Raw genomic sequence first — 22,230 nt, 5'->3', positions numbered from 1 at the left:
TAAAGAAGGATAAAAAACAGGAAAAAAGAAAGGAGAATGGATTGTTATTAGGGCGTCTTGATCCATAACCTTTTATGGGGGAAAAGGTTCAGAATAACATTAACATTAAAAATGGAAAATCAGACAACAGCAACACAGGCAACACAGAAGTCACTAGAACATTGTCAGGGCTCTGCGGACAGCCAAGAGCAAAGACAAAGCCATTTGCTTACATGGTTGAGGCTGCAATGCAAAGTCACCTCAACAGGACACAACTGCTGAGGGATGGGAAAAGGATACGAGCGATACAATTCTCCAGCACAGAGGCCTGGCTGATGGCTTTGATAGAGAAGAATGAAGCTTGCCTTACCTAATTGCAGTACCACAGGCTCCAAAAACCGCAATGCCGCTTTTGGTCAGGTCCGTCTCCCACCGCGAAGGCACACACAGGTCATTGTGAGAGAGCGCAAGGGGTGAACATGAGAGTGAGTGCGTTGCATTAGGCAAAAAACAACCAAAACACAGAACAGGTTGAGTAAGTCCACACAATATCCTGTTTACCAAGTTCCATTCCAAATGAGCTCAGGCCGTCTCTCATTTCAAACAGTCCTCAGGGGAGACAAGAGACAATTGAGTTGGTTGGGGGAAGGAGGGGGAGGGGCCCTTTGACTGGGGCCTCGGTCACCACAAGAGGAGGTGCACGAGAGTTCATGAAAGATTGTGCACTGCAAAGGTCCTGCGTCATTTCAATTCCTACCCTCTCTGAGATTTTACTGAGATTTTATTGTCATCAGTGCTATGAGTTTGCCAGACAGATGCCAAGCCCTCTACCTCAAACTGTTTATTCAATCACTCTCCTCCCCAATCTCTCCCTCTCCCACTCTCCCTCTCTCTCTGGGCTCTGTGGTCAAGCCTGTCCTTCTGCAGACTCCTTGGTGTCTGAGTTTGTGGCTGTCATTGGCAATGGCCAGCTCTGCTCCTCTGTTTTTACAGTGTGCAGTTTCCAGGCCCCGAACCTGAACCGTTGAGGTGAAAGACCCTCGGAGATGCCTTGGCACACGTACGCCTGGCCAAAGCGCTGACTCAAACCTGGCACTCCTGCCAGACTACCAGCAGCACCAGCACCAAAACCACTTGCCCCTCCTTCCTTCTCTGGGTTCTCGCTCTCTCCCTGACTGACCCTCTCTGCTCCAGGACAGCGATACTTGGCCTGAAAGTCATCCTTGACCTGCTCTTGCCCATTTGGTTTCCATCCTCCACGTCTCTCCCTGTAATTCAGCCTTTCACACAGTGCTCCGCGGCCTATCATCATTTTAAGAAAAACAAGAGACCCCCCCCCCTCCCCAACTACCCTACCCCTACCCCAGCCCCAACCACAGGAGCCACCCACGCCACCAGCATGCTGAAAAACAGACGGTACTGACCTTGAAAGCGTACTTTCTGTTGATGTGGTCATCCACAGACAGCAGAGAAATATGAAAACTGGGCAGAAGAATGCTGCCGAGGATCCCTTCTTCCTTCTCATCTGCCGAGAGAAAAACAAAAACAGTCAAACTAGACAAATCAGAAAAGGAAGGAGAGGACAACACAACAAAATGAAAAGCAAACCGCACGGGTGTGTGTGTGTGTGTGTGTAAAGGGTGGTGTAGAATTCCCTGCATGCAGCAGAAGTGTGTTGTTTATGTATGCAAGCAATCCTCAAGCTCTGTCTCAGGCTTCTGTTTAGGAATCTGTACCCTGTTTTCCCCCGCAGCACTGATCAGGATCATTCCCTTCAAAACATTTATTCGCTCAAGGCGCTCAGTCCCTCAGCAAAACATTAGAAACACACACACACACACACACACACACACACACATTTACACACAACTAAGGACGAATTGAGATGCTTTCATTGGCTCTGGTAAGCTCTGGAAGGATATAGGCTAGATCTGGAGGAATGAGTATGGCTGCCGATCAGACATAAGCACTAATGTCTCAGTCAAAGTCCTGTTATACTGGCAGTGGAAGGAACTCAGCCATGTTCCGACAGGCTTGGATTAGCTTGAGCGCTTGCACGGGAACTATATTTATTTCCCCTATTTGATACAAACCATCTGTAGCTCCCGTGCTCACAGTGTGACAACAGAGAGAGAAAATCGCAGAGAAAGGGCGAGTGAAAAAGATGGCATGGGAGGCTATTGAGCTATTATGCTACACTCTACTACTTGAGCTATTATGCTACACTATACTACTTGAGCTATTATGCTACACTGTAATACTTGAGTTATTATGCTACACTATAATGCTTGAATTTTATGGGCAACTTACTGTGAATTTGATAGCAAACCTAAACAGAAAATGCCCAGACATTATGTAAGGAATAACATGAATAAATAAATAAATACTCATGAGGTGGCTTGAAACACAATAATATTTCATGACAATAGACCCTAGAGAGTGCCCTTGAAACCCAACAGAGAATGTGAGCAGAGAGACATTTGCAGCTGTGCAAAGGACAGACGTCTGAAATGTGGTTGACTGACACTTTGGCAATGGCTCCCTCTCTCTCTCTCTCTCTCTCTCTCTCTCTCTCTCTCTCTCTCTCTCTCTCTCTCCCTCTCTCCCTCCCTCCCTCCCTCCCTCCCTAATTTCTTTCCATTGACAGCATTCTGCCAGGAAGTGAAGCTCTGTTTCAATTACACCTTGGTTGCAGTTGGTACACAGCCTGTCCTCTCTGGGCAGCCAGGTTTGCCTGTGTCTGCCCTTTTCGATGGCCAGACTGTGGTTACTAAGCCTGTACCTGGTCAAGGTTTTTCTCTGCCTGGTGTCAGTGACTGTGAATAGGTAGTCTGCCACAGTATACTCTCTGTTTAGGGCCAAATAACATTGAAGTTTATTTTGTCTTTTTGTTGTTTCAGTCCAGTATGATAAGTAATTTAGTTTTTCTGCATTGATAATTTGGTTAGGCCGAATTGTTTGAGAAAGGGTGGCGAGGTCCTGAGGCTGACTATTAGTTTGGTTATTTGTACTATTAGTACGTGTGAGTCTCAGGACTAGCTGGATGAGGGGGCTTGTTTTTGCACTCATCATTTGGCTTTTTAGGGCTTTGTAACAATAAGAGTTGGGGTCGCTCCTTTTGAGGTGTTCAAAGAATTTGATGGCTCTTTTTTCTATTTTAATTAATAAAGGGTATTGGCCCAATTCAGCCCTGCATGCATTGTTAGGTGTGTTCCTCTGTACTTTGAGTATACTTTTACAGAACTCTGCATGCAGGGTTTCGATTTGGTGTTTTTTCCCATTTTTCAAATCCATTGTGCATAGGAGGACCCCACACTTCACTGCCGTATAATGCGATTGGTTCAATAATTGTTTGGAATATTTTGAGCCAGATCCGAATGGGTATGTCAAATTGAATAGATTTTTTTCTCTCTCTCTCTCTCTCTCTCTCTAACGCATAGCTCATAGCTCTCGCTGGAGTTGAATAAACTAAGCAGGAATGGGTTATTTGAGTGTAGTTCATGACCTTCACGCTCTCGCCTGGTCCAAATGGCCTTTAGTTTTGTGTTTGCTCTTGTCACAACCCGTCTGAAATTTGTGGCGGAGGGCAGTCGGCCAAAATAAGCCCTGTCAATGTCCAGCCCCGATTTATATATGGAGCTGGCTGGAACGAGTGCCAGGCTTCTCTGTGCTGCTCGCAAGTGCTGCTTGTACACCTGGGGTCATTGCTATTGGATCAGATGTTTCCATCTGATTTACTCGACTTTGTCGTATTTCACATTAAGCATGGAAAATCAGTGCTGATAACAGCCAATGATGAATACAAAGCAATGTATCATTAGCTAAACAGCCCTTGTATTACACATGATGGTGCGCCGTGTTTAAAAAAGAATACCAAAGCAACAACTAAAATGTCTGATCTTTTTTAAACAATTAACACGGTCTGTCCAGATTCAGAGGAAGATAAATGGATAGGCACACCAATCACACCTCTTCCAGGAATAATGAAGGGACAATCTGATCTAATGGCCATGCTCTAGCACTCTAGTGGTTCATACAGCCGTTATTAAATCAGAATCTTGAAGTTGATAGGATAACTGTCTGTCTGATTGTGTCCTCAATATTTCATAATGATAGTGCATCAACAAAGATATTATTTGTGAATGCTGCACTCAATTACCCATAAGGCCTTGTGTGGCCCTGAGGTCATATGGGCGAGGTGATAATGCCTTGATGGTTCAAAGCACCCTCCAACACACTTCATGTTTAGCCTAGAGCATACCAAACCAAACATAAACACACTTAACACTTAACAACGCATTTAACTTCACTTTTGGCATGCAGAGTTCAAGACACTCGGGCTAATAACACCATGGGCCGATGGCTTGTTGTTTATCACTGAGGCGCCATATGGGAGTCTGCAAGATGCTGAGCAGAACTGTGGATCGTCAAGCCTTTTGAGCCTTACAATTAACTGGAGGGTAGAGTTGGTTTTGGGGGTGATAACAGCGTGGCTATAAATCACTGGTGCGTCGGGGATGGAGGAGGGGTGATAACGCTTGTGACGGACAACCTCGTCCCCCATTAACAAGAGCCTGTTTCCACTCAGCACCACTGACAGACAAGCAAGGTGTGTGTGTGTGTGTGTGTGTGTGTGTGCGCGGGGGCGTAGAGCACTCACCTCTGTAGTAGAAGAGGCACATGTCAGACAGCACGAACCACCTCTTTTTCCACAGCTTCATCCCTGTGCTGTCCTGCAGAGACATAGGCGGGGGGGAGAGAGACATGGTCGGTCAGGGCAGAGCGCTTATTTCTGACAGTGAACAGTGACAAAGAGGCGACGGGTGGGGGTGGGGGCAGGCATGTGATATCTGCGAGCGATGTTATCTCCACAGTTCAAACTCCTGCTCTCTCTGGGAACAATACACGGCCGTCTCAATCCAGTGATGTCGCCTTCCAAGGACGTCCAGGCATGCTATTTAAAACCCTTAACAACACCTCAGGGGAAGGTCACTGGTGGCCTGTCTGTTGGCATTACATGGACAGGGCCACGGCACTTGCAGGCTCACTCACACACACACACACACACACACACACACACACACACACACACACACACACACACACTCTTCATCCTTAACACTCACACAGCTATCTCAAGTAGCTATCCTTCTTGCTGACTTCCCCCAGTAGACAAACAAATCGACACATACACAGTATCACTGGATTTGGAAATGAAAGTACAGATTCACAAACAGACATATTTCAGAATCAGACCAAGAGGAACACGAACCCCATTCAAGATGAGAGACTGTAATTCATTTATGTAATCCTTGCCCTGCTACATGAATCTGCTACAAGTTATAAAATTACAAAGAGTGCTGATCAATAGAGTTCATTTAAAGTAAAAGACTTGATATAGGAAGAGCATTCCACAGCCTCCTGACTCCAATCTACTTTTTCTTTGATCCCTTTGATCAGGTGGTGCTTTCAATCTGGAGTCAGAATCAGTAGGGATGATTTTTAATTGGTCTGCCAATTTTCATCTCTCAGGATCATGCTGTGCAAAAGTTTCTCTTGGGTTGAGAGCAGCGATACACAATAACAAAAAGGAAGAAAATGAAAGTCTCCTAAATCAGACCAGTGTTTAGTTGGTTGGACGGTGGGGAGTTGAAGGGCATTGAGTGCTCACAGGAGGACCTCTCCTCCCCACCTCAGGCCTGATGGAGGAGGAACGCCTGGCTCACTCTCAAAGATGGTGGCCCGCGGCCAAACCTCCCTAGCCCAAAAGTGCAGGAGAAAGGACCTTGCGGCTTCCCCCTCCACGGATGATATCATAGGTAATTAAGTCATCAACGCGTTGGGGGGTAACAAACTGCTGAGGTGGAGGAAGGATGCGATTGGGTGGGGAGGTTCTTTTTAAGACCACCGCAGAGTCCCTTATTGAAAGGAGAAGAGAAGAGAGAGAGAGAGATAGAGAGAGAGTGAGAGAAACTGTTCCCCTCAAACAGTGGGACTACCGCTGGGGAGAAGAGGAGAGGCAGATAGAGAGAAAGAAGGATGAAAAGGAGAGAGCAAGAGCACAACAGAAGAGTGACAAAGAAGGAAACAAAGCCTGAAAGAAAGAAAGGTGTGTGCTCTCTGGACAGACAGCACTGCAGAGGGAGAGAGAGAGAGTGACCGAAACAGAGACAGGAAGAGAGAATGAGCGAGAGGTGAAAAAGACAGAAGGAGGGAGAGGCCGGCTCTACCCTGTTCACAGAGGTTTGGTGAGCTGTGGGGCGGGGCTATTCTTTTGAGCGCCGCTTGACCAGCATGGTCGCTGAGAGACACAAAGCAAGGGGGGGGGGGGGGGGGGGGGGCATTCAGAGCACACACCGCTAAGCCTCAACACTTTGATCAGATCTGGAGGCTTTGTGAGACTCCTCCATTATGCATCACATTGAGGGAGAGAAAAGCTAAACCAAGGCCAAATGAAATGAGTGTGCAAACATTCTCAGGGTCTCTCTGCTATCAATGTTACCGCTCTTAAAAAGGATGAGGGTGTTTTTGGCAAGAACAAAAAATTATTTAAACGATTATATTGTTGTTGTTTTTACTGTTTACGGGCTGATGTGAATTAAAATGGCAAGAACAAAACAGCAAGGACAAAAGACACTCACCTGCTTGTAAAGAGCAAGGCCAAAAGAAAAGGGACACTCACCTGTTTGTAAAGCCAGTTACTTTTAGTAACTGGAGCATTGGGGTTTCTCTTTATGGAGTTTGACCTCTTTCCAAAATTATGAATTTTTTTAGAGGGTCTTGATGGCTGAAAAGTACAAAATATAAAGAGAGCACTTACTTAAACAGACACAAAAACTCAAGGTTCCTTCAGAATGCAGATCACCATTTAATTCATCCTTTAATTTGAATGTCAATAACGATATAAAATAATACAAGTATGGGATAATTAAATATCAGGTAAAACTTCAATTTTATGTTATATTCTTACGCTATAGTAGAAATGGAATACTTCATAATGTAGAATGGCCCAGGGATATTGAGAACCTATGAACCATTTAGATAATATCTTTGACCATGAAAGGATGCCAAACTTAGAATATAGCGTGTGTGCACGTGCATGTAAGTATGTGTGTCTGTCCCCTTACTCGCGTGCCTGCAGGGCTGCTGGGATAGGTGGCATAGTCGCCGGAGCCACCGTAGTTGGACGTTTCGCTCATGGTGCTCAGTGGCCGGTCCTTCTTCTCATTCGCTGGCGGTTTGGGTGCGGGCCTGAATAGACAAAAGACAGAGAAACAGAAAGAGAGAGACAGGGAGAGAGAGAGAGAGAGAGATAAAAGGGGGGTTTGAGATGAAGAGAAGCATCACAGAGCATCCGGTGCAGACCTGGCACAGAGCCTAACCTAGAGAGGTTGAGGGCAGGCCTGGGGTTCACGGCTGATTGTGGTGAGATGGCGCAACTTAAATACGTCCCTGCAGACCTGACTGATCCTTGGCTGAGCTCACTTTAGCTCATTCTGTCCAAACCACCGCGGCTCCAAACTTTTACCCTTAATGAGACTCTCTCTCTCTCTCTCCCTCTATTTTCTCTTTATCTCTGCGTCTCAGCATTGCTCATTTAGGGAACCCAGATAAAAAGAGGGGAGGAGGAGGAGGAAAGGCAAAGTTCACTATATGAATCAAGCCAATTACTTCCCTCATGTCATTAAGCTACAGATAAAGTCCTTTGTGTCACTGCACTTTAAATTGGCCCCAAAGTTTTCCTTTCATAAATTAAACAGCAGCAGGATTGTATAGTGCATTCAAGAACTATATTACTTGTTGTCCTCTTCGAGAGGCTACGGGGATCAGGGTTTGTGTCCCAGTTTTTATGTTATGTCTATGCTCACTCACATTGTCTCTTTTCTTCCCCTCCTACTCAAGAGCATTCCAACCAGACTGTTATACACAGACTCTACTCTGCTTATGATACATGTACTGTGTGCCAGCCTATTGACCCCTGATATACAGTAAATGTATGCCATCACTGACTTAGTTTTCCGCTTCATTGCTTTGCTTATCCTTAATATAGTAACCTTATGATGACACTGTATACCCACCAAGCTGTTCTACACCCAATACTTTCTACTCTCTCCATTTTATCCACTATTAATTCTGAATGCATCATATACCTTTTTATGTTACATGGGATCATATCGTCTACATATGGTGCAAGTATGCGAATATGTTTTCATCCTGATACATGTATCCATCTGTATCCATCCCCCCCCCCCACCCCCTCGGAGTACAATAGCAGAACAGCAGGAAACCAAATGACAACAGAAACAGTAAACAACCAAAATATCTGCCTCCTACCACTTCACCCGATTAAGCATTTCTACCCACTTCTCTTCATTTAGAGCAGATAGTTCATTAAGTCACAGACATGCTTCACACAATTCACATGGCAAATTTGCTCAACACCATGGACAGCAAGCATATGGGTCCACATAGATCACCTCTGTACAACAAGGTAGCAATCAGTTAAAAACATCCAACATTTAACAACTTTGCATTCCCGTGCAGGACACTACTTGGACAAAAAGACACTCACAGACATACCCACACAAAGGTGGGATACCACACACACATAGGCCCTATTACGTCTATAACATACACAAATGTGATCACATGTCACTGAACAAAGGACAAAATGGACAAAGAAAACAACATTTAAAGACAAACTAGACTCTCTATAATGAGTATGCAAAAATGGTATGGTAAGTCTAAGCCTTTTCTAAGAATACAACGACTTCATATCTTTACAACACGTTTAAATCGCCATATATTTTATAGTGGTTGCCGTGTAAAGGCCACCACTTAAGTAACACTTAACTAACTAAGAAAGTATCGAATCAGGGCTTATGGTCTTCCTGGCCCTGCTTTAGTTCTGCAGAGACAGCAAACCCAATCATTGACCTGGATCTGATTTCCAAGTAAAATCAATACTGCATCACTTTGTGATTCACAGTAGCCGACAGTGCCATAGCAAGCTTGCTTCATTGTTTCCCCCAGGGCTGATTAGAGTGTCTCTCAGAGCCTCATACTCAATGGGTTAGCGCCTACCCAAGTGAGCGCGTGTGTGTATGCACGCACGCATGCTGTTGCTAATTAACAGCAGTCCCATGATTGTCACGCACGTCTGAAATCTGTGGCTGTGAACGTGTCAAATTGCCTGCCGTCCCACCGACGTGGAGGGCTGGATTGGGGTGCCTGACTGCGGGCTGAAAGCAGATTGCAGATGGTTGAGGACTCTGACTCACTGTGGCGTCCCAATGCTGATCTTCTGAATCACACCAGCATGACAATGAGCGGGGCCCCAAACTAATTGGGAGGCATCGAGAGTCTCTGGTCGTTAAGACAGCCACCGGGAAGAGAAGGTTCAGCTCAATCTGTTTGGAGGGTATTGGGGCAGAGGTTGGTGAAAGGCAGGACTCTGCAGAACAGCTGCTTCACACCACCACTGTTTGTGTGTGTGTGTGCGTGAGCGCAATAAGGAGCAACACATTTTTTGGAAATGTGTTGTGCTCATCACATTTTTACCATACGGTCTGTGCTGTATACCAGTGCAGTGATTTCTACAGGCTTAGCATCCTGTAATGCTTCAAGTCATTGAGCATATCAAGCCACACTCTTAAGTAAATACCTAACAGGTTTACTGGATTAGAGTTATATCTCTGGATTATAGTTATTACATTAGGAAAACATGCCAAGGCAAAGGTATATTGCCAATGCCAGCTGGCCCGAGCTTTGTTTATGCCTCAACTTAGCTTAGCCTATAAGCTGCACAGTATTCAGAGTGTTGTGTTAAATTGACACCCAGGGTCAATCATTGAAGAACACAGAGTAAAGGAGGCCCACGTGTAGCCAGTGATAGCAGGGCTAATGGGCATACATGCAGAGACAAAAAAAAAGATCCACTCCTGCATCAGCAGTCTCTTATGTGTGCAGCCAGCCAGCCAGCCTGCCAGCCAGCCTGGTCGCTCAGTGGCCAGAGAGAAAAGCTCAAAGGGGGCCCTGAGGCCAAACACAGAGGAAGACCTGGACAGACGGGTGGCTCAGCAGTTTTTGGACATGGCCACTCAGCAGTCGGCAGTGTCAATGGCTGACAGCTTTGGGTCCTTTTGTCTTAAGGGGCCAACCCTTGGCTTTCACCATGGGGCTGATCCACCCGACCCCACATACAAACACGAAACAGGGATGGAAACAGACCAAAGACAGACGTGTTTTTCTAGGCCCACCACACAAACACCATGTTCTCTCATTTCATAACGCCACAGCAGAACAATTTGTCTTACCTGTGTATCCTGCAGGTAAACAAAAAACAACAGAAAAAAGGAAATATGAGAAACATTCTTAGGATGTCAAGATGACCATGTTGCTGTTTCAGACACTGCTTGCAGTGTAAGTCCTGTGTAATGCTGATGGAAGAAGGTGTTACATGTCTCACTCTAGGGCTGTTGAGCCTGAACTGTGAAGTAATTTAGTCTTCAACTACATCATCTGACCCCTTCCCCAAACACACTATACTGACGGCAGTAAAAATTTCACACATTTCTGAAATGGATGGTAGGCTAGTAATAGGCTTCCATTACACAGCGAATTTCCTTTTATTCTCTTTCAGGTTGTATGGGCCGAAAATAAGCTCTGATTGGGCAGAATTGGTGTGAATCTGGCGAAGCAAGCTAAACTGAGATCATCTCTCACTCAGTCACTAACTTTATGCAAATGAAAACCATGTGAGAACCAATGAGTTTCAGTGTGTGATGTGTTTGATTTGTAATGCTCTCTAGAGAGGCGGGCATCACAAAATCTCTGGCTTAAAGCCACATGTAGCATGAAAGCATTAATATGATTAAAAGGCAACCATTAGTTTCTACATTCACACATACTGTTGTTTACATGTTGATGTAACATGAACTTAGTCAGGCAAACAGACCACTATAGATCTCAATTTAAGCACTCAAACTTTAGAGCTAGCTGACAAGCTAACCCCTAACGTTTTCAGACACCACAACTACATATTGTTGTAACTCCAGCATAGCAAGGCATACTGTAACATTAGCATCGAAACGTTGTCTCCATCAACACAAATTGTTGTTTATAAATATGTAACATCCACTAAGTCGAGGCAAATAGAGCCCTGTAAATCTTGAACTTGAACTTTTGCCAGCCAGCAAGGCATACTGTAACATTAGCATCGAAACATTGTCTCCATCAACACAAATTGTTGTTTATAAATATGTAACATCCACTAAGTCGAGGCAAATAGAGCCCTGTAAATCTTGAACTTGAACTTTTGCCAGCCAGCAAGGCATACTGTAACATTAGCATCGAAACATTGTCTCCATCAACACAAATTGTTGTTTATAAATATGTAACATCCACTAAGTCGAGGCAAATAGAGCCCTGTAAATCTTGAACTTGAACTTTCAAGCTGGCTGGCTAGCTATGCACTAATTACACTTGCTGTTTTCGCCACAACACCCCCAGAAAAGTGATAAGCAAAATTAGCGAGGTGTTTCGCTGTGTGGAAGCCTAGTGTAAATATCATATTTTCGTTTGCAGACCGATTGCCTTTCCATGTGAACAGACTCACCCTCACTATGTTGTATTGTAATTTGTATTCATTTAACCATCTAACAAATGAGAGTTAACATAATCTGGGTTCAGATTTAAATTATTATACAAAACACTGGACCCCACAACTTTATCTCTGAAAATGAATTTGTTTGATGGAACATGGGATGTTGAAGTATACAAAATGGCCAACTTAAAAAAACATAAAAACTGGGTGTGATATCAAAGCAACCCACTGCAAAGACATACAGGCATTACCTGTGTAAGATAGGGCGAACGATTTTCCCACAATTCAAGCTAAAAGCAAAACAGAGCAAAAGGGAGAAACAGTAAACCTTTAGCATGAATCTGCCAATAAGCCTTTATAAGCTTTCCACACACTCAGTCAGGGACTGCCCTGAAAATATGAACAGTCCACGTGAAACTAAGCAATCGGTTGCGGGTGGCCAGGCTAGACTAGATGGGATCTGTTAACAAGGGAAGGACAACTATGTTATCCACACCTCAGCTGAAATACTGCATTCCCAACTAGAGAGTCTTCTAAGAAACAACACACAAAAACAGCAGCAACTGAGGAGGAAAGTGTAGAGAATGAAGACAGGGACTTCTGGGGAAAGAACTGCACCATGCTTAAGTATGTGTCCCATTAACAAGGCAGGTTTGGTTTAGATATAGGTAGGGCTATGTTAACGGTAACTCTGCATTTTCCGGCTGGGTATTCCTATTCAGAGAATAGACCTATTGGATTGCTTGGTCTGCAGGCCAGGCTCCACTGTGCCATTACTATGCTCTACCCAGATTTAAGGCTGCCTTCTGGCACAGACTTCCTCAGAAGAACAGAAACAGCTTATTGAGTGCGAGCTGAAGAATGTGGCTAGGACAGAGACCATGTGTCACTTGTACATTTTGCCCTACTGGCTTGGAATTCAAAACAAAGCCGATTTATCCGCATCAACTATGACAAATAAAGTTTTGGAAAGGCCACAAAGGCAAAATATAGGATTGTGATTTCATAACTCAGTTAAAGAAACACTGCATTCTTACAGGGCCACATAATGGGCACTCCCCAAGGGGACACCTTCAGAAATCTCAGTAAATCCATTTCAAACAGCAGTGAAATAAAAGTTGTTCATCTGAGTGGATAGTAAAAATAGTTTCATGACTTTCCTGCTATATAGGCCGGCAAATAGTTAGTTTGTAAGTATGGCCAGAGTTACTTCTTGCAGCAATATGGAAGAGACAACGAAACCCACAGTTCCCTTCCTCTTCTAGTGGCCCTCATTTAGGGCAATTCATCAGGAGAGGCTGGCAGAAGTTGGCAGGAAAGGTGAAACTGTGAAGGAGGCAGAAAGAGTCTGAAGCACATACTCATCTCCCAAAACTCCCTCTCCACTGGGCGTGACGAGCAACTGCTGCAGACACAGGCAAAGATCTTTTTGGCAAGGGGACTCAAAGTTAGCGCGGTGCTAGTTGTTGGAGGGGAGAGGCTTTTGGTGAGGGAGGAGTGCAGCCTGTCATGTGGACAAATCGCCTAATTTAACAGATTTACAGCCCTTGTGAATCTAAGAGGCGGAACAAAATATCTATTACGGGGCGAGGGACAACGATTCCTAAAGTTTGGTGCCTGGCTGTGCCGAGATGCTATAGATCTCATGGTTCTCTCAATAGCTCCCTTAATTAGAGAGGTAGAACAGGGGAGTCTGGTGAAAATGCAGACTAATATATTTAGCCAGGGCACTCATAGCCAGTGACTGGAGGTGTGGAAGAGATGGGAGAGTTGTAAAGCAACAGTCCTCAAAAGGACGACCAGGGGAATGGGAAAAAGTCCACTTTCTCCCCATCACCAGACCCCTGCAGTACAATGGCTTTCTGTTCTGCCTCTTCAGTTCATGAAGTCTTCCCAGAAACGTTATCTCAGACCCGATGCTGCTGGGGAGAAAAACATCTGACCAGCAACAGAGACATTTTTCTCAAGTGGTCCTTTTATGACCTCAATAATTTCAGTAAATACGACATATTCATTCACTGGAACATCAAAACACGTTTATAGAAACAATGAAACTAGAACTCAGAAACTGGAAAACAGAGAGCAGCATAAGTTGAAAGCTATGACAGACTAGGCATTCCAGCTTCATCCAAACCCCAACTCACTTGTCCAAATAAGAGAAGCATTGATACCCTAGAGTCATGGTGTCAACTGTTCTCAAACAGAGATGTTTTGACACAATCCTTTGGCGAACAGGAAGTGAGTGTCATTGCTGAAATTATGAAAAAATGCCACCCGGTAACATTCCCCACTGTTGAGGTAAGTGAAGAGACTTACTGTTCGTTGACGACAAAGATGCAGTTGTCTTGAGAGGGAGAGCCTGTGACAGGGTGCTTGCAGGTCACCTTGCGCTCATTGTGGCTGTGAAGAGATAGACAGAAGAGAGAGAGGAATAAAGAGGGGGAGGGAGAGAGAGGGAGGCAGAGGGAAAGAGAAAAAATTCAGAATGTCAGGATCTATCATCAGAGTAATCGCTGGCCTGTCAGTAGAGATTGTCACTGTTTTTAGCTGTACTCTTGGGGTTGGCAAGTAGCATGGAGGTAAATATTACACAAGTGGCTGTCAGATTCCACACTGAGGGAAGGTGTCTCACCCTCCCCTCCCCTCCGCTCCACCACACCCAGGACCCGACTGAGTCGCACTCTAAAAAAAGTCTCTATTAGGCACCTAAAAAGTCAGTGCTGCCTTCTCTCCAAAATGCGAAGTCAACTTAAGATCAACAGTTTGTTTTGTTCCTTTATTGGCTGTGTGCACCCCAGCTATTTGCCTTATTCGTCGAATGACGTAATGTGTAGACCCAGACAAACATAAACCATTTCATGTGTGCAATACCAGCCACCTAAGAAAACACTTGGTCATAACACGGACATACACATAAGAAATGCTTTTGTTGACCAATTAAATATTCCAATGCTTTAACCTCATAAATCCAAGATTTATTTGAAGGCATGTCCAATGATCTGGATGATTCTGCTTCATAAACATGACTGATGGCCGTTTGCAGCTGCATTCATCTGGATGATATGATATAGAGGTCTGCCTCACTGACTGATAGAGAGCCTTCAACCACATTGGATCAAATGCTGAAAAAAAAAAAGCAACTGCAACTTTTCTCTCACTGAGTGCCTCCAACCCATTCCCCCTCCGAGGGCAGCAAAGTTAACCAGAGCGAAACCAATCATAACCTACAGACAAGAGAGAAAGACAGAGCAATCACTGGGCTAAATCTAATCTGCTGTGCGTTACCTGAGGGCGGCCACCCTCAAGCTCAGGAGCTCAAGACTACTTCAACAGCAACGCTGGTTCAGAGTTCAGCTACCTCGAGGTTTTATAGAAAAATAACTTCACAATTCAGGGACTACACACTTCAGGGATCCACAGACCTGGAGGAATACATGGTAAAAACATCAGCATCCCTCTCCTCTCCTGATGGAAGAGTAGGTCACGCGACTCGTCACGGCCACCAGCTGTGCTCCAGGTGTAGGGCTCGAGACTGTGACCAGAAGTGTGGTACATGCGACGATTTTTTTGTGAGAGTAAAAGTAAATACAAAATCTACATTGTCCCATTGTTCAAGTGCATGATGACCATGAGGCTGTTTTGGTGCCCCTCCGGCACATGTACTGCGTTAGCCATTGTGGTTGAAAGTAGCCATTGTGGCTCAGTCAGTCTCTCCTTGCACACACTCTTTCTGCCTGCACTTTCATTTCATTTATGTACAAGTGCACTGATGATAAAATGCGTAACGCAGTCCATTTCACTGTAACTCTGTTCCAAAGTTGATGTGGTCTTTCGCTTTATTTTCAAAAACACATGAGGAGAGAGGGGAGGAGGCTGGTGGAGAAGGCCAACGAGAGGTCCAAATTAAAACAGATTTAAAAACTGAATTTTAAACTTCAGGCAATATCAAATCACTGTCAAAGTGTAAATTGTTGCAAAACTAGAGTGTGCAAATTAGGAAAACTTTTTATCAGCATGGAAGGTCATTAACACCCTTCTGTGCCAAGAAAAAAAAAAGTGTGACAAAATCATGTGGTGGTGCGACCAACTGAGCAAGCCGGCAGCAACAGTGCTACCAGTGGAAGAGTTGCAGCTGCAGCGCGTATCTGAGACGGAGCTGCCTGCTTCAGTCATACCTCCCGTCACATGGACAAGGAAGCATCCACCCACTCAGCAAGCTAGGCCGGGCCCCAATTACAGCCTCCCATGGTAGTCATTAAACTTACAGCAACAATTACTGCTGGTGGCATGAGAGGGGCCGACCACACAGACAGTGGGGGGAAGGGAAGCAGGGATACCGCACGTAACGAGCTCTTCATTCCTCTCTCCTGATAAGGTGACACACTGTGACTGTCTTGGGTCCACTGCACATTAACACCAGAGAATGAAGAACGCAGCGGAGGCTTGGTGATCGTAATCGAGGTCTAATCTGAAATGTTAAAGGATCAGGAGAGGCAGCCGAATACCTCGATCGAATTTAAGTCAATATGGAAAGGGTCTGCTCCACCCACACAAGGGGTGACCCAAAAATAATAATGACTAGTCGAGTGGAGCAGCGTGCAGATGGGGAGTAGGTGGGTGGGTGGGTGTGTGGGTCGAGTTACAACCTCGGCCTGGCGAGAGGCCCAAGCCACAGCTTCAGTCTGTAATTAATGTGGGCACTGTTGGCAGGAGAGGAACTGGTGTGGTCTTGTGGCAGACTCACGGCACCGTCTGTTTTCAGTACGCCTTCACAAACGTCTACACTGACTGACCCCATGCAAGCAGGCTGAGGTCTGGCCATGCACAGCTTCAAGCTGTCCATGTATGGAGAAGGGGACAGCCCCGACTGACGAAATTAACAGATGAACGCAGGCTGGTGCTCAAGTGAATCTCAGAGGAGAATGGGCAATGCTAGTGATAATAATGAATAGTGTCTCAGCATACACAACCAAAATAAAATGCCCCTAAAAGTCTCACCCTCCCCCTGTATGTATATATTCATTACTGCTCCACAGAGGCAGGGATGTATCAGATATCCACCAAAAGCCGATGAGGAAGCCCAATAAGTCTCTGAGCTGCCTGCTTACTGCTGCTGTGCACCAGATAGCAATCCAGGGTCTGGCCATCCACCGTCTCCAGCTGTCCATCTATGGAGAAGCGGACAGGCCTGACTGACAAAATTAGCAGATGAAAGCAGGCTGGTGCATAAATAAAAATCAGAGAAGATTGAGCCATGCTTATGATAACAATGAAATAAGGATAACAATATAGTCCAATCAAATTGGCAAACTGACTAAACTTCCCCCGTTGTCCCCACGCATCGCAGCATACTCAACCAACATCAAACCCTACCAAGTGTCTCACTGTCCCCCTGCACATATTCTCATCAATGTTTCACGAGACAAGAATGTATCAGATATCCAGCAAGTCTCCGAGCTGCCTGCTAACTACTGCAGTGCGCCAGAAAGTACTCTGGGGTCAGTTCTTGCTTTGGAAACACTATATTATCCCCTCACTTCAGGGTACACTAATGCCTCTGTTAAAACCTACCAGCTTCCTCAATCCATCAGTCTGGCCTGCTTCCCACAGGCTATAAATCAGAGCATTAAACTCCACACGGTTCTTCTGGAACCACAACATGTGGTGAACTTGCAGAGCATGATTGCGGGAGGAAAAACACACAGAGCCCAAGGTCTCGAAGATGCGGGGAGAAGTTATTGATGAGGATTTACTGAGCAGCACATTGGTAATTGTGTAGGGGCATGTGACTCCGACTCACATGGAAACAAACTTCATACATGGGAAGAAATGGCACGGCCCTGTGCTTCACACCAAGCAGCCCGAGAGCCTATCATTTGTTAGTTTATTATTGTGTGTCTGCGTGTGTGTGTGGGTATGTGTTAAGTTCAAAGGGAATTTGAGCAGCTCAAGAGGCCAGAGGTCTTGAAGTGCTGGAGAGGGTGGCGTGGGGCCCATGAGGAGGAGCAGCGGAGTACATCATTCTGACAGACGTGTCATAAAGCCCTTACGGTCTTTAGCCAAAAACACAGCTGCCACAGCTTGTGTTCAACACAAGAGCTCTTTCAAGCCTGCCCTGTGACACTGCATAAACAATGCTGGGCCCTCTAATGCTAAGCAATTACAGATGTGTCCACAGACAACTGCACATCGTCATTAATGTTGTCCATTTTTGAATGAGTTGGCAATACAACAGTAGCCTACGCTTTGGGGTCTTTATCATGGCTAGGCACAAAGCAAGCAGATTTTTAAGGGCTAGGGGGAAGGCAGGTGGGGGTGTATGACTCCAGCAACACTTGAAGAAACTTCAGGCTGAAGAGGGGAAGAAAAGGGAGAAAAAAAGAGTGTCAAACACAAGCATCTCCCTCCCACACCTGAGGCAGTGGTATGTGTCACAGTTTGCACAGCAGTTATAACTAATAGCCTATCTAAGGCTACATACTGCAAACCAAAATCACATGGCTGACACTATGAAGAGTCTTTTCAAGCTTTCACAAGACATTTGGAGGTAAACACGACCGGACGCTATATATGGTAGTGATCACCAGAGCTGGAGCCCAAACTGTCCATACTGATTGTAAAAATAGACAAAGTGAAACCAAACACTCATGTACGATATTTGCAAAACTTCAGAGACTGTATGCTGACATTTCACTAGACCTACCAGCTGTAAAATAAAAAGGGGATTGAGGGCAAAGCTGTAGTTTTCTTAAATTAGAAAGAGGGGAACTAAAAACAGCCTTTAAAAGTAAGGTGGGGCACAAAACGTATAATCTCTGAGGTATTAAATTCAAGGTTAGTTCTCTCCGCACAAGGTCTGTCAGGCTAGCTCTCCAAATGCCACCCTGGTTTACCCACTGGGAAAACTGAGGATAGATTTAATTGGGGAGACTGAAAAGCAGATCATCTCCCCCATTCTCCCTCTTTGTTTTCCTCTCACTTTAAAATAGCACTCAACAGGCTTTGAAGAATGCGGTTGGTGGTTGCAGCAATAAAAATGGGCACTGCTTGGATGAAGCCGCACACACAGCACAGTAGTGAACACATGTGCTAGCGTTTTCCCCCCTAATACAGGACAGAAGTTCTGCTCTGTTTCGCCTTTCCGTCTTCATTCGTTCTTCATGCCGCTGCTGAACCCGACTGGGGCTTTAGGGGGAGTTTCAAACAGGCCAAGCCTCTGCTGTGTGGTGAGGCGAATGGCAGTAATGCATCCTGAGAGAGAAGAGGGGAGAGGCGGTTGCTGCATCACGCGGTTTCAGAACTGTAGTAATTAACATTTAAATGGCCCCTTTTCTCTAGTTCACGTTTTCATCACAAACTCACCAGTGCTGACAGAGGGAGAAAGAGTTACATGGAAAATCATTAGCACAATTAATCATGTTGATCTCCAACATCAGCAGTAACGGCTGTTTAGCCTGACTAGTGTCTTAAGCATTAAGGTCTTTTTACCCCTCTCAAAGGACACATACACCCCTATGTTTCTGTTTTTGTTTCATTGAGCATTTTGTCAAACATCCTTTAATTGAAAGCCTGATTTGGTAATATGCATACATGTGGTAGTGTGCCGTTTTTAACTCATTTTAAAACATATTTAGACTCCCTCCGCTCCTGCAGCTGGAAAGCAGTTGTCCAAATACTGGATCAGATTTGCCTGTCCTGACCTTGGCAGCTGAACTACTGTAAACAAACATTAATTAAAAGGAATGGTTTTAAATATTTGTAGTCTATTAGCCTGTTTTATATTAAGATTTCTAAAACAACTGGAATCTCCAGATGCATTCAGTAGCTGCCAACAGCAACTAAAACGGCATTAGAAGACCACTGATTAGCTACTTATAAAACACAGGTCATCTGGAAAAGCCCTAGGAGAAAAATTAAAAACGTTAAGAGGTCAACTAACAATGAAAGGAGAATGTGAAAGAAATGCAAATAGCAAGTGTGTCAAAAGTCTGAAAGTCCATTGAAATAAGCGAAGCATTGAGCACACTGAATAAGCTTCATCTTTGAAAAATGCTTCTAGACATGTGGAAGAAGCAAAGAAAAAGATCCTTTCCTCTTAGACTGTGACTGACAGTTACACAGTGACTCGTCTGAGGGTCTTGCTTGAACTTGACAAAGTTTGAAATTGAAAATGCCTTTCTTTCAGCCATCATTACGAACTACTGTATCTCAACGAAACATCTGATAGTGTGACCAACAACAGACCCTGATAAATCGCAAAAGAAATGTCAGGATGCCTGAGGCCACTGGCATCTAAGCTGTCCCATACACGTCTCAGATAAGAAGGGACGCTTAGGGTATCATGTGACACTTTCATTGTGCCATTGCTGCTCCAAAGGAGAGAATGTATGTTGTATGTTGTGACACACGTGTTGTGGTGACAGTCATCTTTTTGCCCGCGGTCAGGGGCACACTTCTTCCTTCAGGCTCAGCCCAAACCACATCTAGCAGTTAAATATGCAGTTCCGTGCCAAGCAGAATTGATTTTGATTTGTTTTAATTGAAAGCCTATTAAGCAGCAGTAGAATCACATCGCCTACAAATGACTGAATCTGTTAAGCCAAAGCAGCCAAAGGGACTTAGAGCCAGAATCGTACATGTTGGTTAGTGCAATCTTAATTGCTTGATCAGATTCTACAGCCATGCTGATTCATAAGCTGCCATTTGCATCCATTTCCTTAAACTGCATAAAGCCTTGCAATAAAAAAGCACAATATGACTCATTGTGGTCCAAATTGTCGGGTTTGGTTGTGGATTTCACGTCCCCCGACTATCAATGTGGAGTAAGCGGCAAGCCCACAAAAGCAAGGGCCTGAGGCGGTAATAAGGTGCATCGCATTCCTGAGCTGGGGGGTTCTGCGAGGTGAATGGTGTGTCTGCAACACTGCTAATGAGCTCATCATATCCCAGGATGCACTGCAAAGGAGAGGCGGGGCTGTGTTCTGTAGCCTATGGCTGAAACCTGAATGCCGGATGGTCACTGCTGGTGGTGTGTGGAGGAGAGAACAAGGGCGAGAGTGTGGGTGGGTGGGGGTGTTAATCAGATAAAATAGGGATTGAAGAGGAGAGAACAACAGGGCCAGTAGCTCTTTCAAATGTGAGCCAAAAGCAGGAGGGGGAAGGCCCTGTGTGCAGCTGTGGAACAATGCTCAAGGGTGCAAATTCTTCCCAAAGAAGAAATAAAAAGGAAAAGAAAATACAAAAAAAGAAAACCTTAGCAAAAACAATAAAACTACCTTAAAATGGACAAATAAGTATTAATGTTACAACATTAATCTCAATGGTGAAAGGAATCCGAGAGAGCTAAAGGTAATTATCCATTCTGAGTTTAGCCGAGCAGGCATGGCTCTGCAGGAGGCAGGCACCTGCAGAGGGAGTGGGCGTAATCTCCTCTGATGCAAATCCAGATGCAGGTGTGGGTCAGGGGTTGCACTCAACCGGCCTTCTGTTCTGAGAGCGGCTGGAAAACACGGATCTCTTCCCTCTTCTCACCCTATAGAGCTCAGGCAGAGGGAACAAAGGCGTGTTTCACACGCTTTGTGGGATTTCACTCACTGAGGATTTTGATCCTTGATTCTGGACGCAAGATTTTACATGTGATTGTGTCGCCTCAATCCTCAATGAGTGTGAAGGTCATTCACTGGCCCGGCGAATGATTGAGCGAGATTATGCAGCCATGGCAACGACGCCGAGAGCAAATAAACCGTTTCCGTTCCGAAGGCACCAGAAGCGGAAAATGATTTGCGGCTGAGGGAGCTTGGACGTAATCATACAGGGGAGACCAATCTAACCAGGGTTATATTTAAGTGTTCAAAGAAGACTGAAATCAAGTTCAGTTCAGAATATCCAGCTTCCTTCTTTCGTCACCACAGAAGTGAAACACCACAGAACTCCTTTTTTCCATATCTTTAGCAATTACATCCAACCAAATTTTCCTCTTAACAAACAGCATGCAATTTCAGGCATCATTAACGACAATACTTGGGTTGCCCATCTTTTTTTTCTCTTCCATTTATAACCCAAAAAGAGGTCTGAGGCAGTCAGTGGGATCAACTTGCCCATCAATTCACATCAACAGCATCCTGCATCCTCAAGGAACACGCATTTCCTGTTTGTGTCACATCAACAGTCAAACAGCTAGGAAAAAAGTATTGACTCCTTGAAAGTCCCATATATGGGCAAAACATATGTAATGTAAACTAAACAGAATCTATCCAAATCGATGTCATCTCATCAAGTATCAACACGGCATTAAGGCATCACCATCTCACTAATGTTGGTATTTTGAAGGTGGAAAATCTTCCATCAGCCATTTCATTCTTATGTTTCTTCATGTGATGTGATGGCTTCAATACAAACACTAACAACAATGCAAGAGACAGTTTTCCTCCAGCAATACCAATGAATGACTACGACAGATGTTGCTTTAACATTCGTAACAGAAACGGGGTGAAAAAAGGCGCTTTTCTCTCTGTGGATTAGATTAGATAAGAAAAAACACAATCACAAAGCTGCTCTAACTTCAGTCCGAGCGATCTCACAAGAATTAGTGGGGGGAAAAAACAAGGAGACTGTAGGGCAGCTCCAGTGGTAACTCATTGTCCAAA

General features: G+C 44.8%; 1 protein-coding gene across 10 annotated transcripts in view; it reads right to left on the bottom strand.

The window, feature by feature from the left end:
• LOC308368325 (pleckstrin homology domain-containing family A member 5-like) overlaps positions 1-22,230 on the bottom strand; it is a 112,639-nt gene that overhangs the window by 26,764 nt on the left and 63,645 nt on the right. For 7 of the 10 annotated variants that reach the window (XM_080842482.1, XM_080842478.1, XM_080842479.1 and 4 more), the window contains 5 exons: positions 13,901-13,984; positions 7,107-7,230; positions 6,662-6,766; positions 4,640-4,712; positions 1,404-1,504 (listed from right to left, as the gene is read on the bottom strand). In XM_080842482.1, coding sequence (XP_080698608.1) covers positions 1,404-1,504; positions 4,640-4,712; positions 6,662-6,766; positions 7,107-7,230; positions 13,901-13,984 — 487 coding nt within the window. Of the gene's footprint in view, positions 1-349; positions 1,280-1,403; positions 1,505-4,639; positions 4,713-6,661; positions 6,767-7,106; positions 7,231-13,900; positions 13,985-22,230 lie in introns of those variants that run through there. The other 3 variants (XM_080842483.1, XM_080842485.1, XM_080842484.1) reach the window with 2 other exon arrangements.

The sequence above is a fragment of the Sprattus sprattus genome (genome assembly GCF_963457725.1).
Source record: "Sprattus sprattus genome assembly, chromosome: 7".
NCBI lineage: Eukaryota > Metazoa > Chordata > Actinopteri > Clupeiformes > Clupeidae > Sprattus > Sprattus sprattus.
Note: the sequence above shows the minus strand (reverse complement) of the source record. Positions and strands in the feature narration are given on the sequence as shown.